At 52.7% G+C, this 22,586-nt stretch overlaps 5 protein-coding genes and 1 non-coding gene across 7 annotated transcripts; 4 read left to right on the top strand and 2 right to left on the bottom strand.

Moving 5' to 3' along the window:
- Window positions 1-168: 168 nt before the first annotated feature.
- Window positions 169-2,699, bottom strand: LOC135593053 (AP2-like ethylene-responsive transcription factor AIL5). The gene is made up of 8 exons (XM_065082859.1): window positions 2,447-2,699; window positions 2,057-2,369; window positions 1,890-1,972; window positions 1,546-1,634; window positions 1,397-1,470; window positions 1,279-1,329; window positions 1,121-1,197; window positions 169-1,027 (listed from the first exon to the last, which is right to left on the bottom strand). Exons 1-8 carry the CDS (start codon window positions 2,547-2,549, stop codon window positions 444-446), a joined length of 1,374 nt encoding a protein of 457 aa, XP_064938931.1. The 5' UTR covers window positions 2,550-2,699; the 3' UTR covers window positions 169-443.
- A 1,628-nt stretch (window positions 2,700-4,327) lies between these two features.
- LOC135594521 (fasciclin-like arabinogalactan protein 3) lies at window positions 4,328-5,473 on the top strand. The gene has a single exon (XM_065084890.1). The coding sequence runs from the start codon at window positions 4,328-4,330 to the stop codon at window positions 5,471-5,473; it is 1,146 nt and encodes a 381-aa protein (XP_064940962.1).
- A 2,315-nt stretch (window positions 5,474-7,788) lies between these two features.
- Window positions 7,789-8,699, top strand: LOC135593052 (fasciclin-like arabinogalactan protein 14). Its single transcript, XM_065082858.1, has one exon. It carries the CDS (start codon window positions 7,822-7,824, stop codon window positions 8,665-8,667), a length of 846 nt encoding a protein of 281 aa, XP_064938930.1. The 5' UTR covers window positions 7,789-7,821; the 3' UTR covers window positions 8,668-8,699.
- Window positions 8,700-8,940: 241 nt separating this feature from the next.
- Window positions 8,941-9,011, bottom strand: TRNAG-CCC (transfer RNA glycine (anticodon CCC)). Its single transcript has one exon. It is a non-coding gene; the product is annotated as a tRNA-Gly (tRNA).
- A 219-nt stretch (window positions 9,012-9,230) lies between these two features.
- On the top strand, window positions 9,231-22,566 carry LOC135593050 (DNA repair protein XRCC3 homolog). Of its 2 annotated transcripts, none has more exons than XM_065082857.1 (2): window positions 9,231-10,129; window positions 22,188-22,566. In XM_065082857.1, exons 1-2 carry the CDS (start codon window positions 9,282-9,284, stop codon window positions 22,201-22,203), a joined length of 864 nt encoding a protein of 287 aa, XP_064938929.1. In that variant the 5' UTR covers window positions 9,231-9,281; the 3' UTR covers window positions 22,204-22,566. The 2 variants fall into 2 exon arrangements, with proteins under 2 accessions (XP_064938929.1, XP_064938928.1); XM_065082856.1 differs by lacking the exon at window positions 22,188-22,566 and adding an exon at window positions 10,533-11,013.
- On the top strand, window positions 12,380-16,463 carry LOC135593049 (uncharacterized). The gene is made up of 2 exons (XM_065082855.1): window positions 12,380-13,457; window positions 13,529-16,463. The coding sequence occupies exons 1-2, from the start codon at window positions 12,939-12,941 to the stop codon at window positions 14,135-14,137; spliced, it is 1,128 nt and encodes a 375-aa protein (XP_064938927.1). The 5' UTR covers window positions 12,380-12,938; the 3' UTR covers window positions 14,138-16,463.
- Window positions 22,567-22,586: the final 20 nt, after the last annotated feature.

Below are 22,586 nucleotides of genomic sequence, written 5' to 3'. Positions count from 1 at the left end.
ATGACTCGAAGCAGGGCATCCTATGCAAGTTCAAGGTTTGATTAGCCCAGTCAAATGTCTCGATGGAGATTGCAGTCATCTGATACTGAACACACAACCCTAGGAACGCAGCTTGACATGGTTTCTACGCTTGCCCAGCGGTAAGCTAGAAAAGGAGAAAGATAAAGCTACAAAAGGTACTTGTTTCCGTCGAGACTGAAGAAGAAGATGATGATGGCAGTGCGGAATCATGTCAGTAAAAGAAGAAGAAGAAAGCAAAAGAAGGTTTGAGCATGACCACGAGCAAAACTTTGAATCTCTTGTTAGTCTTCTGTCAGTCCTCCCATTCCCTCCTTTGTGTAAGTGTGTCAGTTGATATCAGCTTCATAGGTCTCCCTAACTTTGACTGTCTATCGCATAAGCAGCTGCTGTGAGTTTGTCGTCTCGCTTCCTCCCCATTCGCATCATTCCATCCCAAAGATGGCAGACTGAAAGGCCGCCACATGTTGCTTGGAAGCCGGCTGTTGGTAGGACGAAGGCGGTGCAGCCCAACCCCCCATGATGTTGGAACCCTCGTAACTATGACCACCTCCGCACGCAACATAGGTGGCATAAGGAACGGGAGAGCAGCTACTGCTCTGAGATTGTTCCTGCTGGTGCTCTAACATCCCCTTGCTGGAAGTAGCAGTAGCGAAGTCCATAGTATCGCCGGAGGAAAACAGACCAAAGCCTGAGGGTTGATGGTGGAGAGCAAGGAGGGACCAGTAGTCATGGTCCTGCTTCATGGGGATGGTGGCAAGCCCGAAAGAGGCCGAAGGGTCCTGATGGTGCAGCTGATGCTTCATATCGACGCTCATGCAATCCGAAGAAGATGACGGCGACGACTCCGAGGCCTTCGACGGCCTTCCGGAGAGTCCACCTATGGGGAGATCATTGTTCACGATACTATTGATGTCGTAGCGGCTCATGTCGAAGTTGGTCACCGCATTGAGGCCCCTGAACTTGATCGCCGCGATGTCGTACGCCTCCGCCGCTTCTTCCTGCGTACCTGAATGCACCAAAATCCAATCCATTCTTCATCCACCACCCGTTCAGGTGCTTAACGTCTTCTTATACCAAGCCGTGCAGCTGCAGTACTTACTGAAGGTTCCAAGGTAAAGGTCCTTGTTGCCCGCCACTCTTCCAATCCTCGCTTGCCATCGGCCATGCTGATGGTGTCTGTAAACACATCAACAACCATTTGTAGTCTGATATATGGATTGATGTATTCGATCAAGTCTAATACCTACAGAAACAGACCTGGTGACCCCTCTGTAGATGGAGGCGCCCCTGGAGAACCCACTGCTCTTCCTGCAACAACAACAACCACCAAGAATCAGCATCAAGTATACAAACAAGCAATCAGCATTGTGGCCACCTTCGGAGGGAGGCGACGAACTCTTGGCGAGTCATGTTCTTCATCCCCTCCAGTTCCTTCTCGTAGTTGGAGATCTACCACAGATACAACACGGTCACGCACATCGGACGTACGTATTGCAGAGAACACTAGGGTTCCGGTTAGCTTACGGGGAAGTTGGTGGTGGTCGTCGGACCCCAGTATTTGAGAGCTGCGAGATCGTACGCCCTTGCCGCCTTCTCCTCCTTGTCGTACCCACCTTCGCGACAATACCAAAAAGATCATGACTATAAATACGTTGAACGTTACATCTATTTGCGGGAAAATTAAAGCATGGAGGAGAACAAAAAGGACTGCACCTAAGTAGACTGCGAAGGGGCAGCAAGAAGACAAAAGCACGGCCAGCCCGAGACGTCGAGCAACAGCGACGTGGAATGGGGCGCATGTTAGCAGGTAGGAGTGGTGAGAAATCTAAAGTGTACTAGAGGTTCACGTTAGCGTTGCGCCGGCGTACCTTGTCGGCCCTTGCGGCTCTGCCCTTCCCGGCGGCAGCTGTTGTCCCACAGGTGCGCCTCGTACCTCCCAGTCCACCGGTGCCTGCCCAAAATACCCGTCCGGGTGTCAACAAAGAAACTTTGCCTTCCCATATCGCCCAGTGCAGCGACTTCTCGCGGCTTTTACCTGGTGACGCCGCGGTAGATGGAGGTCCGCTGGCCGAAGGTGTCCGCCGTGGTCTTCCTCGACTCCACCTTCGGCGCAGCCTCCTTCGCCGAGTGGGGCTCCTTCTGCTCCACCGGGAGGCCGCGCAGGAACCCGGCCGCGATGGTCTTCAGGTCGGAGTCGTAGACGCCTTCGGCGGGGGAGGCAGCGTCTTCAGCGCTGGAGTAACGCCCCATCGGGCCCCCGAGGAAGTCCTCCAGCTTCGGCCCCATGCTCGCCAGCGCCACCAGCTCCGTCGCCGCGCTGGTTTCCTCTTCCGCCCCCTCGATTCCACCTGAAACCAAGTCGCTCCTTTATGCAACGGATATAAGAAATATAGAGGAACAGAGAGGTGCGGAGAACAAAAGAAACCATGGTGGTGAGGAGGAGCGGCGACCGAAGAGAAGGCTTCGAGGAAACAGGGTTGCTGAGAGAGGGAGAAGACGAGCCAGTTGTGTGTAGCATCCATGTCCATGGCTTCAAATACAAGCGTTGTTATCGGAAGACTGAGAAGATGGTTGCTTTGAAGAACGAAAGAAGGGTACCAAAAGCTGGAGGCTGACACCGAGGAGGGGGAGGAAGAGGAAGATGATGAGGCTCAGAGTGAGAACACGAGGAACGAGGACTGCTGTTATCCTACTAATTTATGATGGGATTGAAATGTAAAGAAAGCAAAGATAAAAAGGTCGGGGGGGCAAGTGGAAGGCTTTCACGGGCCGTTTCGGCGGTCTTCTTGACCGCCTCTTCAGCAAATAGCTGGCGTGCGTATGCTGTTCGTAGATCTGTTGCCAATCAATGGTGACGTTATAGGGTCGGATCCGCAGTCAATTCAAATCCAAACTATATCCTATGGAACTCCATTTGATTTTAGCCCTGTGATCAATCCGACTTCGCATCAAAATAACTCGATCCGAACCCGATTCCATACCAATCATCCGAATCCGGTTGGCGGATCTCGGCGCCACTCGTCTTCAGCGAGAATACGAAGAAAGAATTGTGTGCATGTTGCGGAGGAAGCAATCAGGGAGAAGAGGGGACACGATGCGCGCTCTCTCTCTCTCTCTCTCTCTCTCTCTCATGCCGTGTCGTACGCGATGCTCTATCGTGTCTCCCTTGCCTCGTGGCGCTCCCACATCCGGCCACGTTAACGTCGGCGCCTCCCTCGCCCATTCCCCTCCTTTAGTCCTCACCCGGTGTCCGTCACCGCCCCTTGCCACGTAGATGTTCAAGACGACGACGGGACTACTTTGCTGTCCTCGTGGTCGCACAACAAGAAAAAGAAAAGGGGAAAGAGGTCGTGGAACCCACGCTCGACAGCGTCTGATCGGAATCACACGGCGATGAGTGGCACCAAATTGAGCCCCACTAAGGATCACGGTCCAAAAGAGCAATCTGACGGTCGTGCGTCGTCCGTCGTCCGTCAACTGAAATCGGCGTACGATCGCAAAGCGAATGAGTGCAGGTCCAGCGTACCACGGCCGCATGCCATCATGAACGAATCCTACCGTTCGTGGACTGGCCCCATTCATCTGACGGTCGAAGAAGGGCCGCATCCTATCACCCCCACGGAAGGCTTACGAGACTTCTAATGCTGACGCGAACGAGGGAGAACCGGGCATCTCATTAGTGTTCGACCGTCGTACACTCCACAATGGGTAGATGGCACAGGTGAGACGCTAGCGGTGGCACGCGTCGTACGCTGCTGCATGTTGACACCCAGAGGCTAGGTGGACCGTGTCGGGAAGCACGAGACCGTGCTCGGGCCGCGTGGCATAAGGAGCACGTAAGCCGGGCGCCCAGTCTCGGCGCCGGTCTCGCACGTGCTTGCATCGTCATGTGCTTGTCGAGTGTGGTGTTTGCTCTTCAGGACACCGTTATATGATCCAATAAAGGAAGCAAAGCTTGATGTACGTGGTAATTGGACTTAAAGAGAAATCCGTAGAAGATATACTTGCCATCTTAATTGAAGGCAACTCGTAAATCAAATCAAAATTGGGTGGAATTGGTCAACGAAAACGTCGACCTGGCACCATCTCCCTCTCCACCATACAACAACACAAGACATGCGACTTGGTCAAACTCCACCCTCCAGAGATCCATGATCGCGGGCGAACACATCCAAAGTTGGCAACGTCCTGGGAGCGTCTATCTCTCTATCCATATATATACCCTTCACGCCTCGTCTGTTCAATCGGACGACATCCCGAAGCCCTCCGAGGTGAAGACACGGCCAAGGCCGCTGTTCTCGATAAAATGGCCTCGAAACCCTTACCCTTCCTTCTTCTCCTCGTCGCCTCGGCTGCGGCCTTCGACGTCAAGGAGATCCTTGACCCCTTACCCAATTACTCTGCCTTCACCAAGTACCTCACCGACCTGAAGCTCGTCGACGTGATCAACAGCCGCCAGACCGTCACCGTCCTCGTCGTTGACAACACCGCCATCTCCCCCATCTCATCCCTCCCCGCCGACAAGATCAAGACCGCCATCTCCGCCCACATCCTCCTCGACTACTACGACCCCTACATCTTCGACAAAAACCTCAACAAGTCCGCCCTCCTCCCCACCCTCGCCGGCGGCTCCGTGAACTTCACCGAGCTACCCGGCGAGCAGATGGTGTTCGGGTGGGCCGCGCCCGGCGCTCCCCTCAACTCCAACCTGATCAACGTCATCGGGGCGAGGCCGTACAACCTGTCGGTGCTCCAGATCAGCAGCGCCATCCTGCCGTCCGGAGCCGGGAGCGCAGCGCCGGCGACAACAAAGCCGGCCGCCGCCTCCCCGAAAGCGTCGGCTGCGCCACCGACGACGAAGCCATCGGACGACATCCCAGAGGCAACGGCTACAGCGAACACGACTACTCCCGCCGCCCCTGTGGCAGCTCCAAAGGCTGCTCCGACCACCCAGGCGGAGGCCCCGAAAACGAGCCCCGCCGCTCCCGCGACACCTCCAAAGTCCTCGAGCACCACCACAGCTGCCTTGGCACCGAAGTCGAGCTCCGCAACCGCACCAGCTCCAACGAGCGGCGGCGCCACCCCTACCCCTTCGGCGGCTCCAAAGAGAAGCTCTGCCGCACCCGCCACGACCGCAAAGGCTCCCAAAGCTAGCTCCACCACTCCAGTCGGAACTCCGAAGGCTTCTACGCCGGCCTCCTCTGCTGCTCCAAAGGCCAGCGCCGCATCCCCCGTCGAGGGTCCAGGTGCGAGCGCCGCGGTCGACGCTCCCAAGGGAAGCGCAGGTGCACCAGCTGCAAGCGTCGCATCAGCTTCCTCGCCCACGGCAGAATCAGAAGAAACTTCTGGTCCGGCCGCGGAGACGACGACACCAAGCTCTTCAGCAGGGCGGGTCGTGGCAGGCGCGGCACTTGGGCTCCTCATGGGTGCTGCTGTGCTTGGTGCCATTTGAACGTCGGAGGTTTGGAAGGCAAAGGTCATATTGGTTCACCCTTGTCGTCTTTCTTTGGTCCCCTTCATGCGCCTGCCTGTATGGTAGGAGGCATGTTATCCATTGTGTCTGCGAGGAAGGCTGCTGAACAAGGAAATATATATACAGGGTTTGGTTGATCGATGGATCATATGGATGATATTTTACTTCACCTCTATCTGTCACACAGGTCGATACAATATAATTCGGATTGATTAAGTAGTAAGTGAGAGAGATTCATACAGTTCGATTAGCACTTCTTCCATCAATACCATAAGAATGGGCCAACACATTTGACAAAATCACTTCTTGCACATGTTTTCATCGTATCAAAACATCAATATCAATATTAAAACTATAAATATTTTCTGTAATTATTTAGATTTGAAGAATCTTCAACATAATGCTATAATTATTTTATTATTTATGTTAAAATAAAACTTATGAAAATTCATCACTATTCTAATCATGATCGAAACTTAGGTCTTATTTAATACTCGATTTAATCTCATGAATCAAAATTTAGATTGATAAAAATATAATGAGTGCAATATTATTAATTTTGATTTAAATATTTTAAAAGTTTCAATAAGGTTAATAAATCAATTTTCGCACTAAGTCCGAAATTAGTAATGGGCATAGTAAAAGGCTCGACAAACAATACTATAATTATTTTGTTATTATTATGATAATAAAACCTCTTGATAATATAAAGAAAATTTTGAAGTTCATCATCATTCTAATCCTAATGTCTCTCGGTTATAATCCTAATATAAAGAGAGGTTTTCTATTGCTCTCAGTTTAGCTTCCAAAGTAAATTTAAATTTAAATTGACATATAAGAATATGGTGAATATAATATTATTAATTTTTTATTTAAATTATAATATTTTGATTAGTTTTACGTTAGAAGTAGACAAAACTAAATTTAGCTCATAAAGATCTGACGAGCATATTATTATCAATCTTAATATTTTTAACTAATAGTTTAGGTCAAATAAAGTTGATGGGTTAGTTATTCTATTAGGTCGGGTCATAACATTTAATATCAGAATCAACTTAGTATTAAGATAAAATGAGAGAACTAAGATAGGAAAGAACTACCCATGAAAAAAGTGAAATAGCTTATCATATTGTAAAGCTAGATATTATAATCCTATTAGCCCAACAGACTAATATTGACTTATAAGGGTGATATGTGTATTATAATAAAGCCCAAGTCATGACATAAATATTTTAAAAGTTTTAAAAAAATTAATAAATCAATTATCATATTAGGTTATGTTGTGACGATTAAAATCAGAATCAACTAATAATATTAAACTTATTTTATTATTACTGTAAAAATGAAACTCTTGATAATACAAAAGAGGAGTTGGAATTCATCGCCGTTCTAATTCTAATATGTCGATCATAGTATATTAAAGTTTATAAACTCTAATAAAATTGTAATACTTTATTACAATATCATTTTAGTACTTTTGATCTAGAAAGTAAGTTAAAATGTCGATCCGCTTATAAAAATATAATTAATGTAATATTATTAATTTTAATTTAACAAAGTTAACATTTCACAAATCAATTATCCCATTAGATTAGGTTACTATGATTCAAAATCAATCTAATATTAGACATAGTAAAAGGCTCGACCAATAATACTATAATTATTTTATTATTAAATTGAAAATGATAAAATTCATCACCATTTTAATCCTAATTGGTTTGTCATAGTCTATTCGAGTTTATAAACTCTAATAAAACTCTAATACTTTATTATGATATTATTTTACTTTGATGATTGAAGAGATATTGTAATACTCTTGATTTAGTCTCATTTTGAAAGGAAATTTATGATGAGTATAGTTTTATTAACTTTAACTTAATTATTTTAAATTTTTAAATAAAATTAATAAAATAATGATCTCATTAGGTTAGGTTATGATGAGTAGAATCAGAATCAACTTAATATTACGTATGTATAGTATAAGGCTCGACCTAAAGATCATTATCTCATTAGATTAAGTTGTCATGTATGCCATGTTATCCTTTGATTTCGAACAAAATTGGCCCTAAACAAGGGAGATCGTAACACCTATCTAAGTGGATTTAACTTGTAAGTTTGATTTGCAGCTGGGTCAACATTTTCCGAAGGACCGCAACAATACGTTGACCGGTCTCCCTCCAAATTTGGCGGGACGAGAGATCCAAATATAGATCGCATTCCAACTGCCCCAACTGAAATCCTCCTCGACTTCTATAAATCTTCCTCATCTCCCCCCCTTCTTCCTGTGAAGTCACCCAAATACTCCTCCTCCTCCTCCGCCTCCCACAATGGCTTCGAGGCCCCAACTCTCCCTCCTCCTCGTCTTCGTCTCCTTCCTCGTCCTGCTCTCCTCCGCCACCGCCCACAACATCACCCGCCTCCTCTCCCAATTCCCCGACTTCTCCAACTTCAACTCTCTCCTCAGCCAGGCCGACATCGCCTCTGAGGTCAACCGCCGCCAGACCATCACCGTCCTCGCGGTCGACAACTCCGCGGCCTCCTCCCTCTCCAGCCTCGACTCCGACACGCTCAAGCAGGTCCTCTCCATCCACGTCATCCTCGACTACTACGACAAAGAGAAGATCCACAACCTCAAGCGCCGGTCCACCCTGTTCACCACCCTATTCCAGACCACCGGCGTCGCCGCCAACCGCATGGGGTTCCTCAACGCCACCAAGCTGTCGGACGGGCGGCTTGCCTTCGGGTCGGGGGTACCCGGGTCGCCGCTAGTGGCCACCTACGTCAAGTCCGTCGCCGCCAAGCCGTACAACCTCTCGGTTCTCCAAATCAGCGCCGTCATCGTCCCGCAAGGCATCAACGGCACGCCGCTGGCGCCTTTCGGCGCTCCAATAACAGCGCCACCGGAGGTGCCGGTGCCTGCACCGGCGCCCGTGGACGATTCGACGGCTGACAGTCCGGCGGAGGCCCCCGAGGCGAGCGCCCCTGAGCCAGCGGCAGACGCACCGGAAGCAGACGCACCGGATGCGGATTCGCCGGCTGCCGGACCTGCAGCAGACGGAGATGCACCGTCTCCTGCGGGGGGGGAGGAGGATCAGAAATCGGCAGCAGTTCCGGTGGCGGGTTGCATCAGCGTGGGACTCACCGTGGCGGGCGCCCTATTCTTTGCCGTATGAATGGTTGGCTACTTGGGAGGACGTCAGGGGTTATAAGCTAAATGGTCTGCTGCAGGGTTTGAAGGAATCCATTGCTTTCTTGCTTCATTCTAACTGTAATAATTGGGTTTGGAGGAGTATATTTATCATTATCTTCATCTCTATATGGTTTCATGTTATATATATATATATATATATATATATATATATATATATATATATATATATATATATATATATATATATATAAAACAAATAAATAATAAAATTACACCATAAAATAACATAAGGTAGTGCGCATCCGGGGAATCGAACCCCGGTCAGTACCGTGGGAGGGTACTATGATACCACTACACCAGATGCGCTTGTTGGTGATCAGTTTTATATGTCTATACTATATGTATTTTCCATATGGTTCTATGACTCCACGATCCGCGAGAGGTGTTTGATTTTGTTTCAAACCGTTGGATAAGGTGACCAAGCGTTCGATCGGTTGCGTGCTTGCTTATCTCAAAGATATTTGGGCCTATATAAGCATTAATACGGCCTAATTTTACTGGGCTGAGTAAGGCCCAATATGATACCCTCATCAACACCTCTGCGAACCATTCCTCGACGGAGAAGGCGGAGTCGTCATGCTACCTGGAATCGAACCCTTAAACCCCCTCCCCCTCCTTCCGGCCCAGAAGCTCACCCTCGGCTGCCCCGTCCTCGACCGGCTCCTCCGCGGCGGCCTCCCCGTCGGTTCCGTCACCGAGATCGCCGGCGAGAGTGCCGCCGGCAAGACCCAACTCTGCCTCCAGCTCCTCCTCGCAGCCCTCCTCCCCCCCTCCCGCGGCGGCCTCTCCGCCGCCTCCCTCTTCATCCACTCCGAGTTCCCGTTCCCGATTCGCCGCCTCCACGCCCTCTCCTCGTCGTCCTCGGCCGCCGACCCTCTCGACCACATCTTCGTCGCCGCCGCCCACTCCCCCGACGACCTCCTCTCCCTCCTCGCCGCCGTCGACGGCCTTCTCGCTCGTCCCCCCACCCACCTCCCCGTCAGGCTCATCGTGGTCGACTCCATCGCTGCCCTCTTCCGCTCCGACTTCGATAACAACCCCAAAGACCTAAAGAAGCGATCTTTCCTGTTCTTCAAGATCGCAGCCAAGCTCAAGGAGCAAGCAAGGCGATTCGGGTCGGTGGTGGTCGTGACCAACCAGGTCGTCGACGTCGTCGGCTCCGAGGAAGGAGCCAATGGGCAGAGGGTGGGGAATTACGCTTCTCTGTGGTCTTCGGGGAGGCGGGTTTGCCCGGCTTTAGGGCTCTCTTGGGCGAATTGCGTAAATACTAGACTCTTCTTGTCGAGGAAGGACGACGTTGCGGACGACGCTGGCTCATCGAGAACTAGGAGGTGGATGCAGGTTGTGTTTGCGCCACACTTGCCCGAGGCTTCTTGCGAGTTTGTGATCGTCAGAGAAGGGGTGTCTGGTATCGAGCCGCAAAGGTGAGATCTTTTGTGATAGATACTATGGCATTAGCTTTGGTAATTTAAAGTTGGTTTTTGATTCCTCTGTTAGTATATCCTTCTTTATCTTGAACAGTCCTTTCATCTATATTGCCAATATCGGTATTGATGTTCTTCGTACTATTCATTGATTCTTTCCAGATGGTAGAGGGAGATATAGTTTATCAAATTAATGAAATCTAATTAACTTTTTTTTTTCTAGGTTTTTTATTGTAGTCATACCAATGGTCATCTACTTGATGCTTGTAATTGTATAACCTTAAAGCTCAAAGCACATTCTACAACTTAGTTCCTATCATGGTTTCTGGAGTTGAATAAATTTTGGTAGCATTGATACACTTTTATTGGTTCTGTTACGTTAAGTAACCTTTTGTTTTTTTAGCCGTGACCTCTGTGTCGACGCGGCTGGTTCAGGGCTCCAAATGGCTGGGATCAGACGTGGCTTCCTCGGGGGTGCTGTGGTGACTGATGTGGGGGATTTGACTGGAAAGTTCCACGGCGTCAAGTGGGTTCGGCGGCGGTCGAGTACCTGCACACAGGTCGGGTCGGTGGTTCGGCCCGACCCCTCCGACGATCAAGTCAGTGATGGTGGAGAGGAGTTTTTGAGTGAGATCGTCCCCCTCCTGTTGGGAGCCAGAGGGTATTTATAAGTGGGTTTGATGTTACCTGATGTGCCATTCTGCCGGGGCAGGGTCGTACCTCTGATGGCGTTTGTCGTCGTGGTCGTTGCGTGGAAGGCCGAGCTGCCGCAGGGTATGGGGGATGTCAGTCAGCGCCATCCCCTGCCTCGGCTGGCTATGAGGGGTCAGCCGAGGAGGTTGTTTGGGTATGGCGGGTGTGGGTGCACGTCGTGTCATTGTTAATGCACGTTCTGGGGCAGTGTGCCGCACAGGGTGTCCGACGTGGGGGTGCATCACGTCAAATTCGGGGTGTTATGTCAAATCAGTTTTTTACCCCTATCATATGCCCCACCCGAAAGGAGCTATGCGTCGGTTTTGCAGGCAGGGAGCCCGATGCATGACTTTCTGCTTCAAGCGGGCTGTTCAGGCGGGTCTGAGGGGCGCGCCGCAGACGGGTCGGTCGCGTGAATGCATCTCGAGCAGTGCTAGGCCGAGGCGCGCAACTCAGTCGGGAGGCTGAGGAGGATTGGACTCGGGGGCAATGGAGCCGATGAGGGTCGAGGAGCGCAACGCAGGCGGGGTGACCGCGCACGTGTGTCTCGGGAGGCGAAAAACCGAGGGTCGAGGAGCACAACGCATGCGGGGTGACCGCGCAGGTGTGTCTCGGGAGGCGGAATGCCGAGGGCCGAGGAGCACAACGCAGGCGGGGTGACCGCGCAGGTGTGTCTCGGGAGGCGAAAAGCTGAGGGCCGAGGAGCACAACGCAGGCGGGGTGACCACGCAGGTGTGTCTCGGGAGGCGAAAAACCGAGAGCCGAGGAGGCCTCGGGTATTATGCGACCGAGGTTGCGGGCTCGGCAAGAGCGGAGCCGAGGCATTCAGCGCAGGCAGGCTGCGACCGAGGTGGTACTTGGTTCTTTGGCCGTTTGATGGGTCGTCTGACTGCGCGCGGGCGCGGGAGGCCGGGTTGCTTTTTCCCTGGGGAAGGTACAGGGCTGCCCCTTTTTGGTAGTCGCCAGTTCTCGAAGCTGGTATGATTGGGTGCCCCAGTACTTCGCACCACGCTGCCGCTGGCCGCCACGTCAGGCCCTCATTAATGCGGAGCGCCCTTGGGGGTCTCCCGATGCGACGTGACGGTCGCGGGTGAGTGGGCTGCCGCCCGTCCTTGGGAAGCGAAGGGGCGCTGGTTCTGACGAGTCATCCCCTTTAAATGGCGGAGGCTTGACTCCGCCTCTATCTTTTGCCGCCGTACTTTCTCTTTCGAGCTATGCTGTTGCCTCCCCGGTCCCCTTCCGTCTTCCGCGTACTCTTCCTCTCTTCTTAAGGTCAGTCGGGATGTCGTCTCCTTCTTCTCCTCCTTCCTCTCCATCCTCTTCTTCTCTTCGTGTCCTCGGAACCGGGGAGGGAAGTCCCCCTCCGTCTCCCGCTGCGTCCTCCGACGGAGAAGCGGCACGAGCCCTTGAGGCTCTGATGTGGCCGCACGACATTGATTCCACCGTGAGCGGGGCCTTGCTGGAGGAACTCCGGGCGCGCTATAGCATCCCGGAGGACCATATCCTCAGTGCTCCCGAGCCGGGTCAACGGGCGTATGACCCAGTCCCGAAGGGCTTCGCCCTGACCCTCGACGCCCTGGAGGCGGGCTTGCGTTTTCCTCTTCACCCCCTCATAGCATCCAGCCTGTCTCTCTGGCGGATTTCGCCATCTCAGGTGGCGCCAAACTCTTGGCGTTACCTGGTGGTATTCCTGGGGGAATGCCATTATGCCAACATCACCCCCACTCTTTCTTTCCTGCTACCGCCTCTGCAAGGGTTCGTGGGGCTATTTTTTGTCAGCCCGGATGGGTTTTCGAGTTGGTGGTGCCCCTTCCAGTAACAAGGGATGGAAGGGGAGGTTTTTTTATGTCAGCCGTGCGCAGGACTGGGGTTTCGGGGTTCGGTGGTCCGCGAGGGCGATCGATAACACCACCCCATGTCTGGGCGAGGCAGAGCGCCAAGCTCTGGTGAGGCTCAAGGAGATTCTCCCTAGGTCGCAGGCCATCCGTACCATGACCGAGTAATGGCTGGTCGAGGCGGGCCTCAGCCCGACGCCTATGGGTATGTTTAGTTACGTTTCGTCCGGGCGTTTTGCGTGGTTGGCTCTGGGTACTAACTTCTTTTGTTTCTTGTAGATATGGTGAACCTGCGCTCGCTCCTGGGGGGTCAGGGTTCAGAGCCCCCCCTTCCAGCTTCGCCAACCGATCCGCAACCTCCTACTCCCGCTCCGTCGACCGACCCGCAACCCGGCTCGGCGGGCGCCCCGTTGGAGGTCGAGGCTGGGCGCCCTTCGAAGAAGGCGAAGACAACCCCGTCGAAGGGGCCCGAGGCGAGCTCTCATCGTGGAGGGGCAGTCCCTAGTCGTCGGACGGCCGGGAAGGGTCTTCGCCCTGTCTCCGTGCGCGACCTCTGCCGGCTTCCTGCCAGAGACGGGGAGCCGTACCTGACGCGGCTAGCGAGCGAGATCCTGCCTGGTGAGCTCAGCGACCCCTTGGTTCCCCGCTGGGAGGGTTTGTCCCGGGGGTCTAAGGTGTGGGCCGGAGGGGATCCCTCCGCGACGTTCCTCCGAGGCGCGCTCCATCCCGATATGGCTCGGGACTTGTATGTCCTGCCCTCGGAGGCGTTGCTCAACAAGTTGGCCCAGTCACTGACCTGGGTAAGCGTGTTCCTGCTTTCCCGGTTCATCTGTCCGACGCCGGCCTCCTTGACCTGTTTCCTTCTATGCAGGGTCTCCACTACGCGGTGGCCCTGATGGACAAGGTGCGCGACGCCGGCCGGGTCATCGGGGGCCTGGCCAGTCGCAACGCTGAACTCGTCCGCCAGGTTGAAGAGGTTCGAGCCGGAGCTGGTCCGGAGGCCGTGGCGGCTGCCGAGCAGAGTGCGTTGGACCTGGAGGCGGAGGCGGCGCGCCTCCGGTCGGAGCTCGAGGTTTCTAAGAAGGCGAACGAGGGACTCCAGAAAACAATAAGGGTGGAGCGGACTGAGCTCCGCCTGGTGAAGACGGAGGCGAGCGCCCTCAACAAAAAGCTGGAGGAGGCGAAGGCTGAGGCGAAGACGGCCTCGCAGGCGCTGGCGGAGGAGGCCCGTCTCCGACCCGCGAGAGACAAGGAGCTCCTTGAGGCCTACAAGAGGTCGGAGGGGTTCGAGCTCGGGCTGACGCGGACGGGGCGGGTATCCTTTGAATATGGATACCGTATCGCTACGTCCCGTTTCCGTGCTCGTCACCCGGGTCTCGAGGTGGAGGAGGACCCTTTTACCCCTCACCCCGAGGACCGGGGGGTGGATATGCCTGAGGAAGTCCCCTTCGACGATCGCCTAGAGGTCCCCCAAAAATAAAGGGGTTTTGTATTTGTTTTTTTTGGCCGGGTTTTGTAAGTCGGGTCCTGTATTTTGGTTTGCTGTCTTCAATAAAAGGAAAGACTTTTCTCCATCCGCTTTATTGTTCCCTTCTTTTCCTAGGCAAAAGCTTCTTCCTTCGGGAGAGAGTTCTTCCTCTTTAAACGGAAAAGGTTTCTTCGTTTCAAACGAAAAACTTCTTAAGGTTTCCGACGTTCCAGGTTCTCGGCAAAGGAGAACCGTCCATCGACGTGAGGCGGTAAGCACCCGGTCGGACTACCTTGACGACCCGATAAGGTCCCTCCCACTTGGGGGCCAGCTTTCCCCTTGCTCGGGTCGGGTCGCTAACCTCGACCCTTCGTAGGACTAGATCGCCTAACTTGATCGGTCGGGGTCGTACCTTTTTGTTGTAGACCCTTGCGACGGCTCTCTGGTAAGAGAGGGCTTTCAAGTGCGCGTCAGCGCGTCGCTCCTCGAGCACGTCGAGGCTGGCACGAAGTCCTTCGTTCGAGACTTCCTCGTCATAGCTCTTTGTCCGAAGGGTGGCGACAGCCATCTCGGGTGGCAAGACGGCTTCGGTCCCGAACATCAATCTGTACGGGGATTCTCCGGTCGCGGCCTTAGGAGTGGTGCGCAGTGACCATAGTACGCTGGGGAGCTCGTCTGCCCAGGCTGACTGGGCTGCGGACACTCTTCTTTTGAGTCCGTCCAAGATGGATCGGTTGGTTACCTCTGCCAGCCCGTTCGTCTGGGGGTGAGCCACCGAGCTGAACCTCAGTTGAATGCCATGATTGGCGCAGAATTCCTGGAACCTTCTGCCGGCGAACTGAGGTCCGTTGTCCGTGATAATGGCCTTGGGCAACCCGAACCAAGTTACCAGGTTCTTCCACACGAACTTCTCCATTTGATGTTCCGTGATCGTCGCCAACGGCTCGGCCTCGACCCACTTTGTGAAGTAGTCCACTCCTATAATTATGTACTTCCGCTGTCCAGAAGCCGGTGGGAAGGGTCCGAGGAGGTCCAAACCCCACTGCGCGAATGGCCATGCGCAGTCGATGGGGCTGAGCGGGACCGCGGGTTGTCGGGGAGCACGGGCGTGCTGTTGGCACGAGCTGCACCGCTGTACGTAAGCTTTCGCGTCCCGGCACATGGTCGGCCAGTAGTAGCCTTGGCGAAGTATTTTGTGCGCCAAGGTTCGCCCGCCGATGTGCTCGCCGTAGACCCCCTTGTGGGTTTCGGCTAGGACCGCCTGGGCTTCGTCAGGCTCGAAGCATCGCAGGAGGGGATAGGTGAAGGACCGTTGTAAAGTCGGCCGCTCTCCTCGGTGTACCATACGTGTGTACGACGTAGGCGCCAAGCCGCGGCTTTGTCGAGGGGAAGGGTTCCGTCCCGCTTGAAGCGTAGTAGCTCCTGCACCCACGTGATCGGGGCGTTGCCTGAGGCCGTAGTCGCCACTTCAATGGCGCGAGCAGGGAGCTCCTCAACCTCCGGCCGTGCCTCGGAGGTCGGTTTTGACGCCAGCTTAGGTAGGGCGTCGGCTCGTTCGTTTTTCTTCCTCGGAACATTGGATAAGGTAAAGTAGCGAAACTTGGGGGTCAGGTCCCTTACCCGTGCCAGGTATTTCGCCATGGTCGCGTCCCGAGCTTCGTATCCGCCGTTGAGCTGCTCGGCCACAAGTTGTGAGTCGGTGAGGACGCGTATCGCGGCCACCTGCATCTCGAGGGCCAGCCTTAGTCCCGCTAAGAGCGCCTCGTACTCCGCCTCGTTGTTGGTGGCTTTGAACCCGAAGCGAAGGGATCGCTCGAACGAGCGTCCGTCAGGGGCGAGGAGGACCAGCCCTGCGCCTGCGCCCTTTGAGTTGGCCGAGCCGTCGATGTGTAGGGTCCAAGCTTCGGGAGCCCGCTTGAGATTTGCGTCCTCTAGTTGCGTCAGCTCCGTAATGAAGTCGGCTACCACTTGGGCCTTGACGGCGGTCCTGGGCGAGTACCTTATGTCATGTTCGCCGAGCTCCACCGCCCATTTGAGGAGCCGTCCTGCAACATCAAATTTCGTTAAGACCTGCCGAAGGGGTTGGTCGGTGACGACCTCCACCGGGTGTGCCTGGAAGTAGGGGCGCAACTTCCGAGCTGAGAGCACTAGGGCGAGCGCGAGCTTCTCTATCGGCGGGTAACGCTCCTCAGGTCCACTCAGGACGTGGCTGACGTAGTAGATCGGGAGTTGTTGGCCGGAGCTTTCCTTGACCAGGACAGAGCTGACCGCATGCTGGGAAGCCGCCAAGTAGAGACCCAGCCTCTCGCCCGGAGAGACGGAGGCGAGCCGGGGAAGGCTGGCCAAGTGCTGTTTCATTTGTTTGAAAGCTTCCTCGCATTCTGACGTCCACTGGAAGTTCTTCGGGCTTTTGAGCGCTTTGAAGAATGGGAGGCAGCGATCGCCCGATCGGGCAAGGAAGCGAGACAGGGCGACAAGTCTCCCGTTAAGTCGCTGCAGGTCTTTGATCGTCCGGGGAGACTGCATATTGATTATCGCTTGAACCTTCTCCGGGTTGGCGTCGATTCCTCTCTCGTGCACAATGAATCCAAGGAACTTCCCGGAGGTGACGCCGAAGGCGCACTTCGCGGGGTTGAGCCGCATGCCGAACTTGCGTAGCGTGGAGAAGGCTTCGGCTAGGTCGGCGAGGTGTGTTCCAGCCTCTTGGCTCTTCACGATCATGTCGTCCACGTAGACTTCCATGTTCCTTCCGATTTGATGGGCGAACATCTTGTTTACCGTCCTCTGGTATGTGGCCCCGGCATTTTTCAGCCCGAACGGCAAGACTTTGTAGAAGTACACGCCTTGATCGGTGAGGAAGGCTGTGTGCTCTCTGTCGCCGGGCGCCATCCTAATCTGGTTATACCCTGAGTAGGCGTCCATGAAAGAGAGTCGCGCGTGACCGGCTGTTGCGTCGACCAGCTGGTCGATCTTTGGGAGGGGGTAGCAGTCTTTAGGGCATGCATCGTTGAGACTGGTGTAGTCAACACACATCCTCCAGCTTCCATTGTGTTTCTTCACGAGGACTACATTGGATAGCCACTGAGGATATTTGGCTTCTTTTATGAAGCCCGCGGCCAGGAGCCGGTCCACCTCCTCTTGTATCGCACGTTGTCGATCAGGGGCCTGGCGCCGGGCCTTTTGTTTCACCGGGCGAGCGTCAGGTGGGATGTTGAGATGGTGCTCTGCGACCTCGGGGTCGACGCCCGTCATGTCCGATGGGGACCATGCGAAGACGTCGGCATTTTCCCGTAGGAGATCGACGAGCTGCTCCCGTTCCCGCTCTGGTAGTTCCGATCCGATCTTCACGGTCTGGTCCGACCGAGCTTCTTGCAAAGGAATGTCAACGGTGGACCTCGTCGGCTCGGGATGGGGAGTCAATTTCTTCTTTTCCCGCGGATCTTCCAGGGGCGATTCGGTCCTGGCTCTCTTGCCCAATGATACGGCGGTAAGGTAGCACCGCCTGGATTCTCGAGGGCTTCCCGTAGCCTCCCCGACTCCAGCGTGAGTTGGGAATGTAATGGTCTGGTAGTAGGTCGAGACGACCGCTCTGACCTTGTTGAGGGTCGGCCGACCGAGTATGGCATTGTAGGCGGTAGGAAGGTCGACCACCAGAAAAGTGGCCATCACAGTCTTCGACTTCGGTGGGGTCCCCAAAGTCAGGGGTAAAGTAATGGCCCCCAGGGGTGATATTGAATCTCCCGTGAAACCGGTGAGCGCCGAGCACATCGGGCTCAGATTCTCCCTGACCAGGCCCAGCTTTTGAAAGGCGTCGAAGTAGAGTATGTTGGCCGAGCTCCCCGTGTCGACCATGATCCTCCTCATTTGTGCGTTGGCTGCCCTGGCTGATATTACCAAAGCGTCGTTGTGGTCGGGTCGCTCGGTAGCTCCGGTTGGGAAGGTGATCTCGGGCTCCGGCTCGTGCCCCGAGGCTTTGTCAGGCGCGGCTCGGGCATACGCCTTCCTGCCCGACATGGAACCTCCCCCTGATGCGGGGCCCCCGGCTATCACATCGATGTGCCGCTCGACGGGACCTTCTGGGCGAGGCGACTGCTCTTTGTTCGGCCGGAGGTACCGGTCAAGGTGACCTCTGAGGATAAGCTCCTCGATTTGCCTCTTCAGCTCGTAGCATTGCTTAGTGTCGTGCCCGTGCTGCCGATGAAATCGACAATATCTCGATCGGTCCGCGAGCTCCCGCGGGTTCCTCATCGGGCGAGGGTCCTTGAGCAGTCCTTTCCCCTTTTCGTGTAGGAATATTTCAGTCCGGGACGAATTCAAGGCGGGAAGAGGAGGCCTCGGGTCAGGTCTGTCCAACTTTCGCCGGGAGGCGGCGGGTTGTTGCTGTCGGGGCGGTTCTGACTTGACCTTTTTGTGTTCCTCCCGCCTTCCAGACATCCAAGTCTCCGCGGCGATGAACTGACTGGCACGCTGGAGCATCTCGGGGACCGCGACGGGGGGTCGCTCTACGAGCGACCAAAAGAACCTGGAGGGGTGCAGGCCTGTCATGAATGCCTGCATCAAGAAAGAGGGGTGAGCATCCGACAATCCACGGATTTGGGTTGTAAATCAGTTCACAAAGTGGGAGAGGGGCTCGTCCTCCCTCTGATTGAGCCCGAGGAGTAATGCCATGGACGGTTTAGGTCGGGCGTATGCCACGAAGTTAAGCTCGAAATCCTTGGCGAGCTGGTCGAAGGAGGCGATGGTCCCCGGCTTCAGGCCGCCGTACTACGTGCGGGCCCGGCCCGCGCAGAGTCGTTGGGAATGCCCTGCACATCAGGGCGTCGAAAGTTCCGAATAGCGCCATCTGGGCGCGGAAAGCGGCCACGTGGTCTGCCGGGTTGGTGGCGTCGTCATACGCATCCAAAGAGGGGAGGCGGAAGTGCGGCGGGATCGCCTGATTTTGTATCTCGGGGGTGAACGGAGATCCTTGGCGTCCGTCTGCCCCGAGCTCTCCCTTTGACTTGCGGACTTCCTGTTGTACCTCGTCAAGCCTTTGACTGACAAGGCGTAGCTGAGCCCGTAGGGCATTAGTCGAGTCGGCGGTCGGAACCTCGGGGTCGGGTCGGCTTGCCGTGTCTTCTGCTTCTCGGCTCCCGGGCCGAGCTGCGGGGTTTTGAGGTGAGATGGGGAGCTCAGGAAGTGGTACGTGATTCTGGACAGGGGTCTCCTGTTGTGGCGAGGGCCGGGTCGCGTGCGGAGGGGTCCGTTGGGAGACGATCGGGATGATGGTCTGGACCATGCTTGTCAGGTTCCGGACTTGGTGGACGAGGTCGTGAAAAGCCTCGGGTGATACCAACGACGGGCCGGCAGGCGCGCCGTCGGGGGGTGATAAGCCTGGGTCATTGAACAGTCGCCAGTAGCTCTCCGATACCGCCGCGGGGCGGTCGTCGTGGGTTTCATTATGCGGGGGATGCTCCCCCAAGGCGGGGAGCTCGGTAGTTGAGGATCCGCCGAGGCGGATTCGCTGATTGCCTGACATTTGGACGGCCCTCCTTCTAGCGCCAATCTGTTACGGTAAGTAACCTTTTTTTTTTTAGCCGTGACCTCTGTGTCGACGCGGCTGGTTCAAGGCTCCAAATGGCTGGGATCAGACGTGGCTTCCCCGGGGGTGCTGTGGTGACTGATGTGGGGGATCTGACTGGAAAGTTCCACGGCGTCAAGTGGGTTCGGCGGCGGTCGAGTACCTGCACACAGGTCGGGTCGGTGGTTCGGCCCGACCCCTCCGACGATCAAGTCAGTGATGGTGGAGAGGAGTTTTTGAGTGAGATCGTCCCCTCCTGTTGGGAGCCAGAGGGTATTTATAAGTGGGTTTGATGTTACCTGATGTGCCATCCTGTCGGGGCAGGGTCGTACCTCTGATGGCGCCTGTCGTCGTGGTCGTTGCGTGGAAGGCCGAGCTGCCGCAGGGTATGGGGGGTGTCAGTCAGCGCCATCCCCTGCCTCGGCCGGCTATGAGGGGTCAGCCGAGGAGGTTGTTTGGGTATGGCGGGTGTGGGTGCACGTCGTGTCGTTGTTAATGCACGTTCTGGGGCAGTGTGCCGCACAGGGTGTCCGACGTGGGGGTGCATCACGTCAAATCCGGGGTGTTATGTCAAATCAGTTTTTTACCCCTATCAGGTTCCTTCTTTTGATTTTAGAGCATTGAATGAAAAAGAGATCCAAGACCAGGAATTGAATGGCAATGTTTAAAATTGAACAATCTATGTCAGAATAAACTCAAATAACTGGAGAAATTTGAATCAAAATGGCAATATCTTAATATTTCTATCAATGCCTGGTTCGACCTAGTTTTAATTTGGTCGTAAGTTTTCACTGATGTTTGAGCAAGATATGGATTAATGCAAACATGATGAATTTATGTGCATGTCTGAGTGAATAGAAAATTAGATTTTCCGAGTCGAGTGTTTCAAAATTTAAACTTTGTTGATAGTTTAGTGAGTATATACTGCTTAGTGGTTCTCAAGCCGGCTTACTTACTGGTTAAAGGACATAATAACATCTTTAATGCAAACGATGGATAGTGCTAGTAAATTACCTGAAGCACAAGACAGTTTGAGGGATTATCTCACAGTGTAGTTTAAGTTTCTTCTGTGTATTGATGTTATAAGGCCGTGGTCTCAAATATGTAGTTTAGACAATTTGATTATTTTGATAAATGACAAATATCCATCGACTCTACAATTTTGGTTCAGTTTGGATGATTTTATATTGTGCGAAACCAAACTCAACCGTTCCAGAAGCTATTTCGTTTAAACAAGACTTAAGAAAACCAGCATAAACTTGTGATCATTTTATGAAAAGAATCTTGCTGCATGGTCTTATGTTGGTCTAAAATGTAGAATGCAACATTTAAATTTCCATATCTATCTATATAAAATGCAAGCATCCATCTCTGTTTTCAATGAAGTTTCTCTGTCTACAAAATGTTACAACTTATTTCCTTTTTCTTTGTAAAGTTATGTTTCATTTATGAAACACATCCTAGTTTTGCCTCCAACTGCTTGTATGGTTGCCGACATTGATGTACCATATAAGATCTTTACTGCTTCCAAAGGGCCGCTCCTCTTATCGTAAATCATCATGGTTCCCAAGTCATCAAATACATTATTGGTAGGAAACTTATTTTTGTCTTCTTTCTTTAACTGGCCTTAGATCTTCCACAAATGTGAGCAATATGCTATACTTGTCTTATAAAATATCATGGAGGGCACTCATTTATTTTACCTAGGGGGCAGTTTGGACTACTGATTTGGTAGCCAACCTAGCTAGGGAGGAGTATTTATCTCAAAAGGTTTTAGTTTGCCTTTTATGAAGTACATATGTAGTTGCATTCTTTTCATTTTGCAAATAAGAAACAAAAATATGTTCTATATTACTTGTTGATAATATATTTGCACTGGATTATTTAGCCTTGAATATCTCAAACATTGCTTGGGCCACGCTAATGCACTTGTGGGTTAAGGCATATGTTATTTATACTGCTAAAATATCTGCTCTTAGTCTGTAAACATTTGATTTTGTTAGAACAAATTGGCCTAAATTTGTGTTGCTGATCTAAATGATCCCCAGACAATCATTGAGCAAATACTCTGTTTTTTGATAATTTGAGTTGGTTTGTAAGGATTATAATTATTAACCTGAGGTCGGACTGTATGATTTTAGGTTTGTCAAGTTGATGGTTGAATTATGATATCAGACTGACCTATCATTAAACATAGTGAGGAAAAGATTTGTAGGCACATCATAATGGGGAGGACTACTCAAGTGAGGAAAATTATGACATATTGGTCCATATCAAAGGTGGAAGAAGAATTTTATGAGAAATTGCTATGTGTATTAGCATTAATGTGATTAATTATATTGAAGTAGTCGATGACATCGTTCTGCAAGAAAGATAGAAGTCATATTTACTCTAGTTGTGATTAATTAAATGAAGATTCTATGATTCCAAAAATCCATTGAGGCCACTCGATAGATCCTCAACCACCTCTGCTCTCCTACTAAATTAATCCTGGTTTTACAGAGTCGCCGGACGATGATAGCCGGACATGCCACCAGCAAAAGGCTTGCCATGACATCTCTGGATCTGACCTCCATCGCATTATAAGGATTTGGCAGTGCGTTAGGTCCTCCCCAACTCCATGAGAGGACGATGACTGGAACGCCTTGTACGTCTCTCTTAGTAGTCAGAACTCAGAAAGGTATACCCATCGAAGACTGCAGCAAAGACCTAACCAATTTGGAATGCTGCTGCTAATTACACTCCTCAGCGTTTTTGTAGGGGAAAGCTAATCCGTCTGCCAACTGGTCGGTGAATAAGTTCGGCAGCATTCCCTTCTCCAAGTGATGTTTGTCCCAACGCCAACCATATATACATATAGGGGCAGTCGAACCTTTGTAGATCCGTTGGGCTTCCACGGCA

Source organism: Musa acuminata, chromosome BXJ1-9 (genome assembly GCF_036884655.1).
Source record: "Musa acuminata AAA Group cultivar baxijiao chromosome BXJ1-9, Cavendish_Baxijiao_AAA, whole genome shotgun sequence".
In the NCBI taxonomy this organism is placed as follows: domain Eukaryota; kingdom Viridiplantae; phylum Streptophyta; class Magnoliopsida; order Zingiberales; family Musaceae; genus Musa; species Musa acuminata.
Note: the sequence above shows the minus strand (reverse complement) of the source record. Positions and strands in the feature narration are given on the sequence as shown.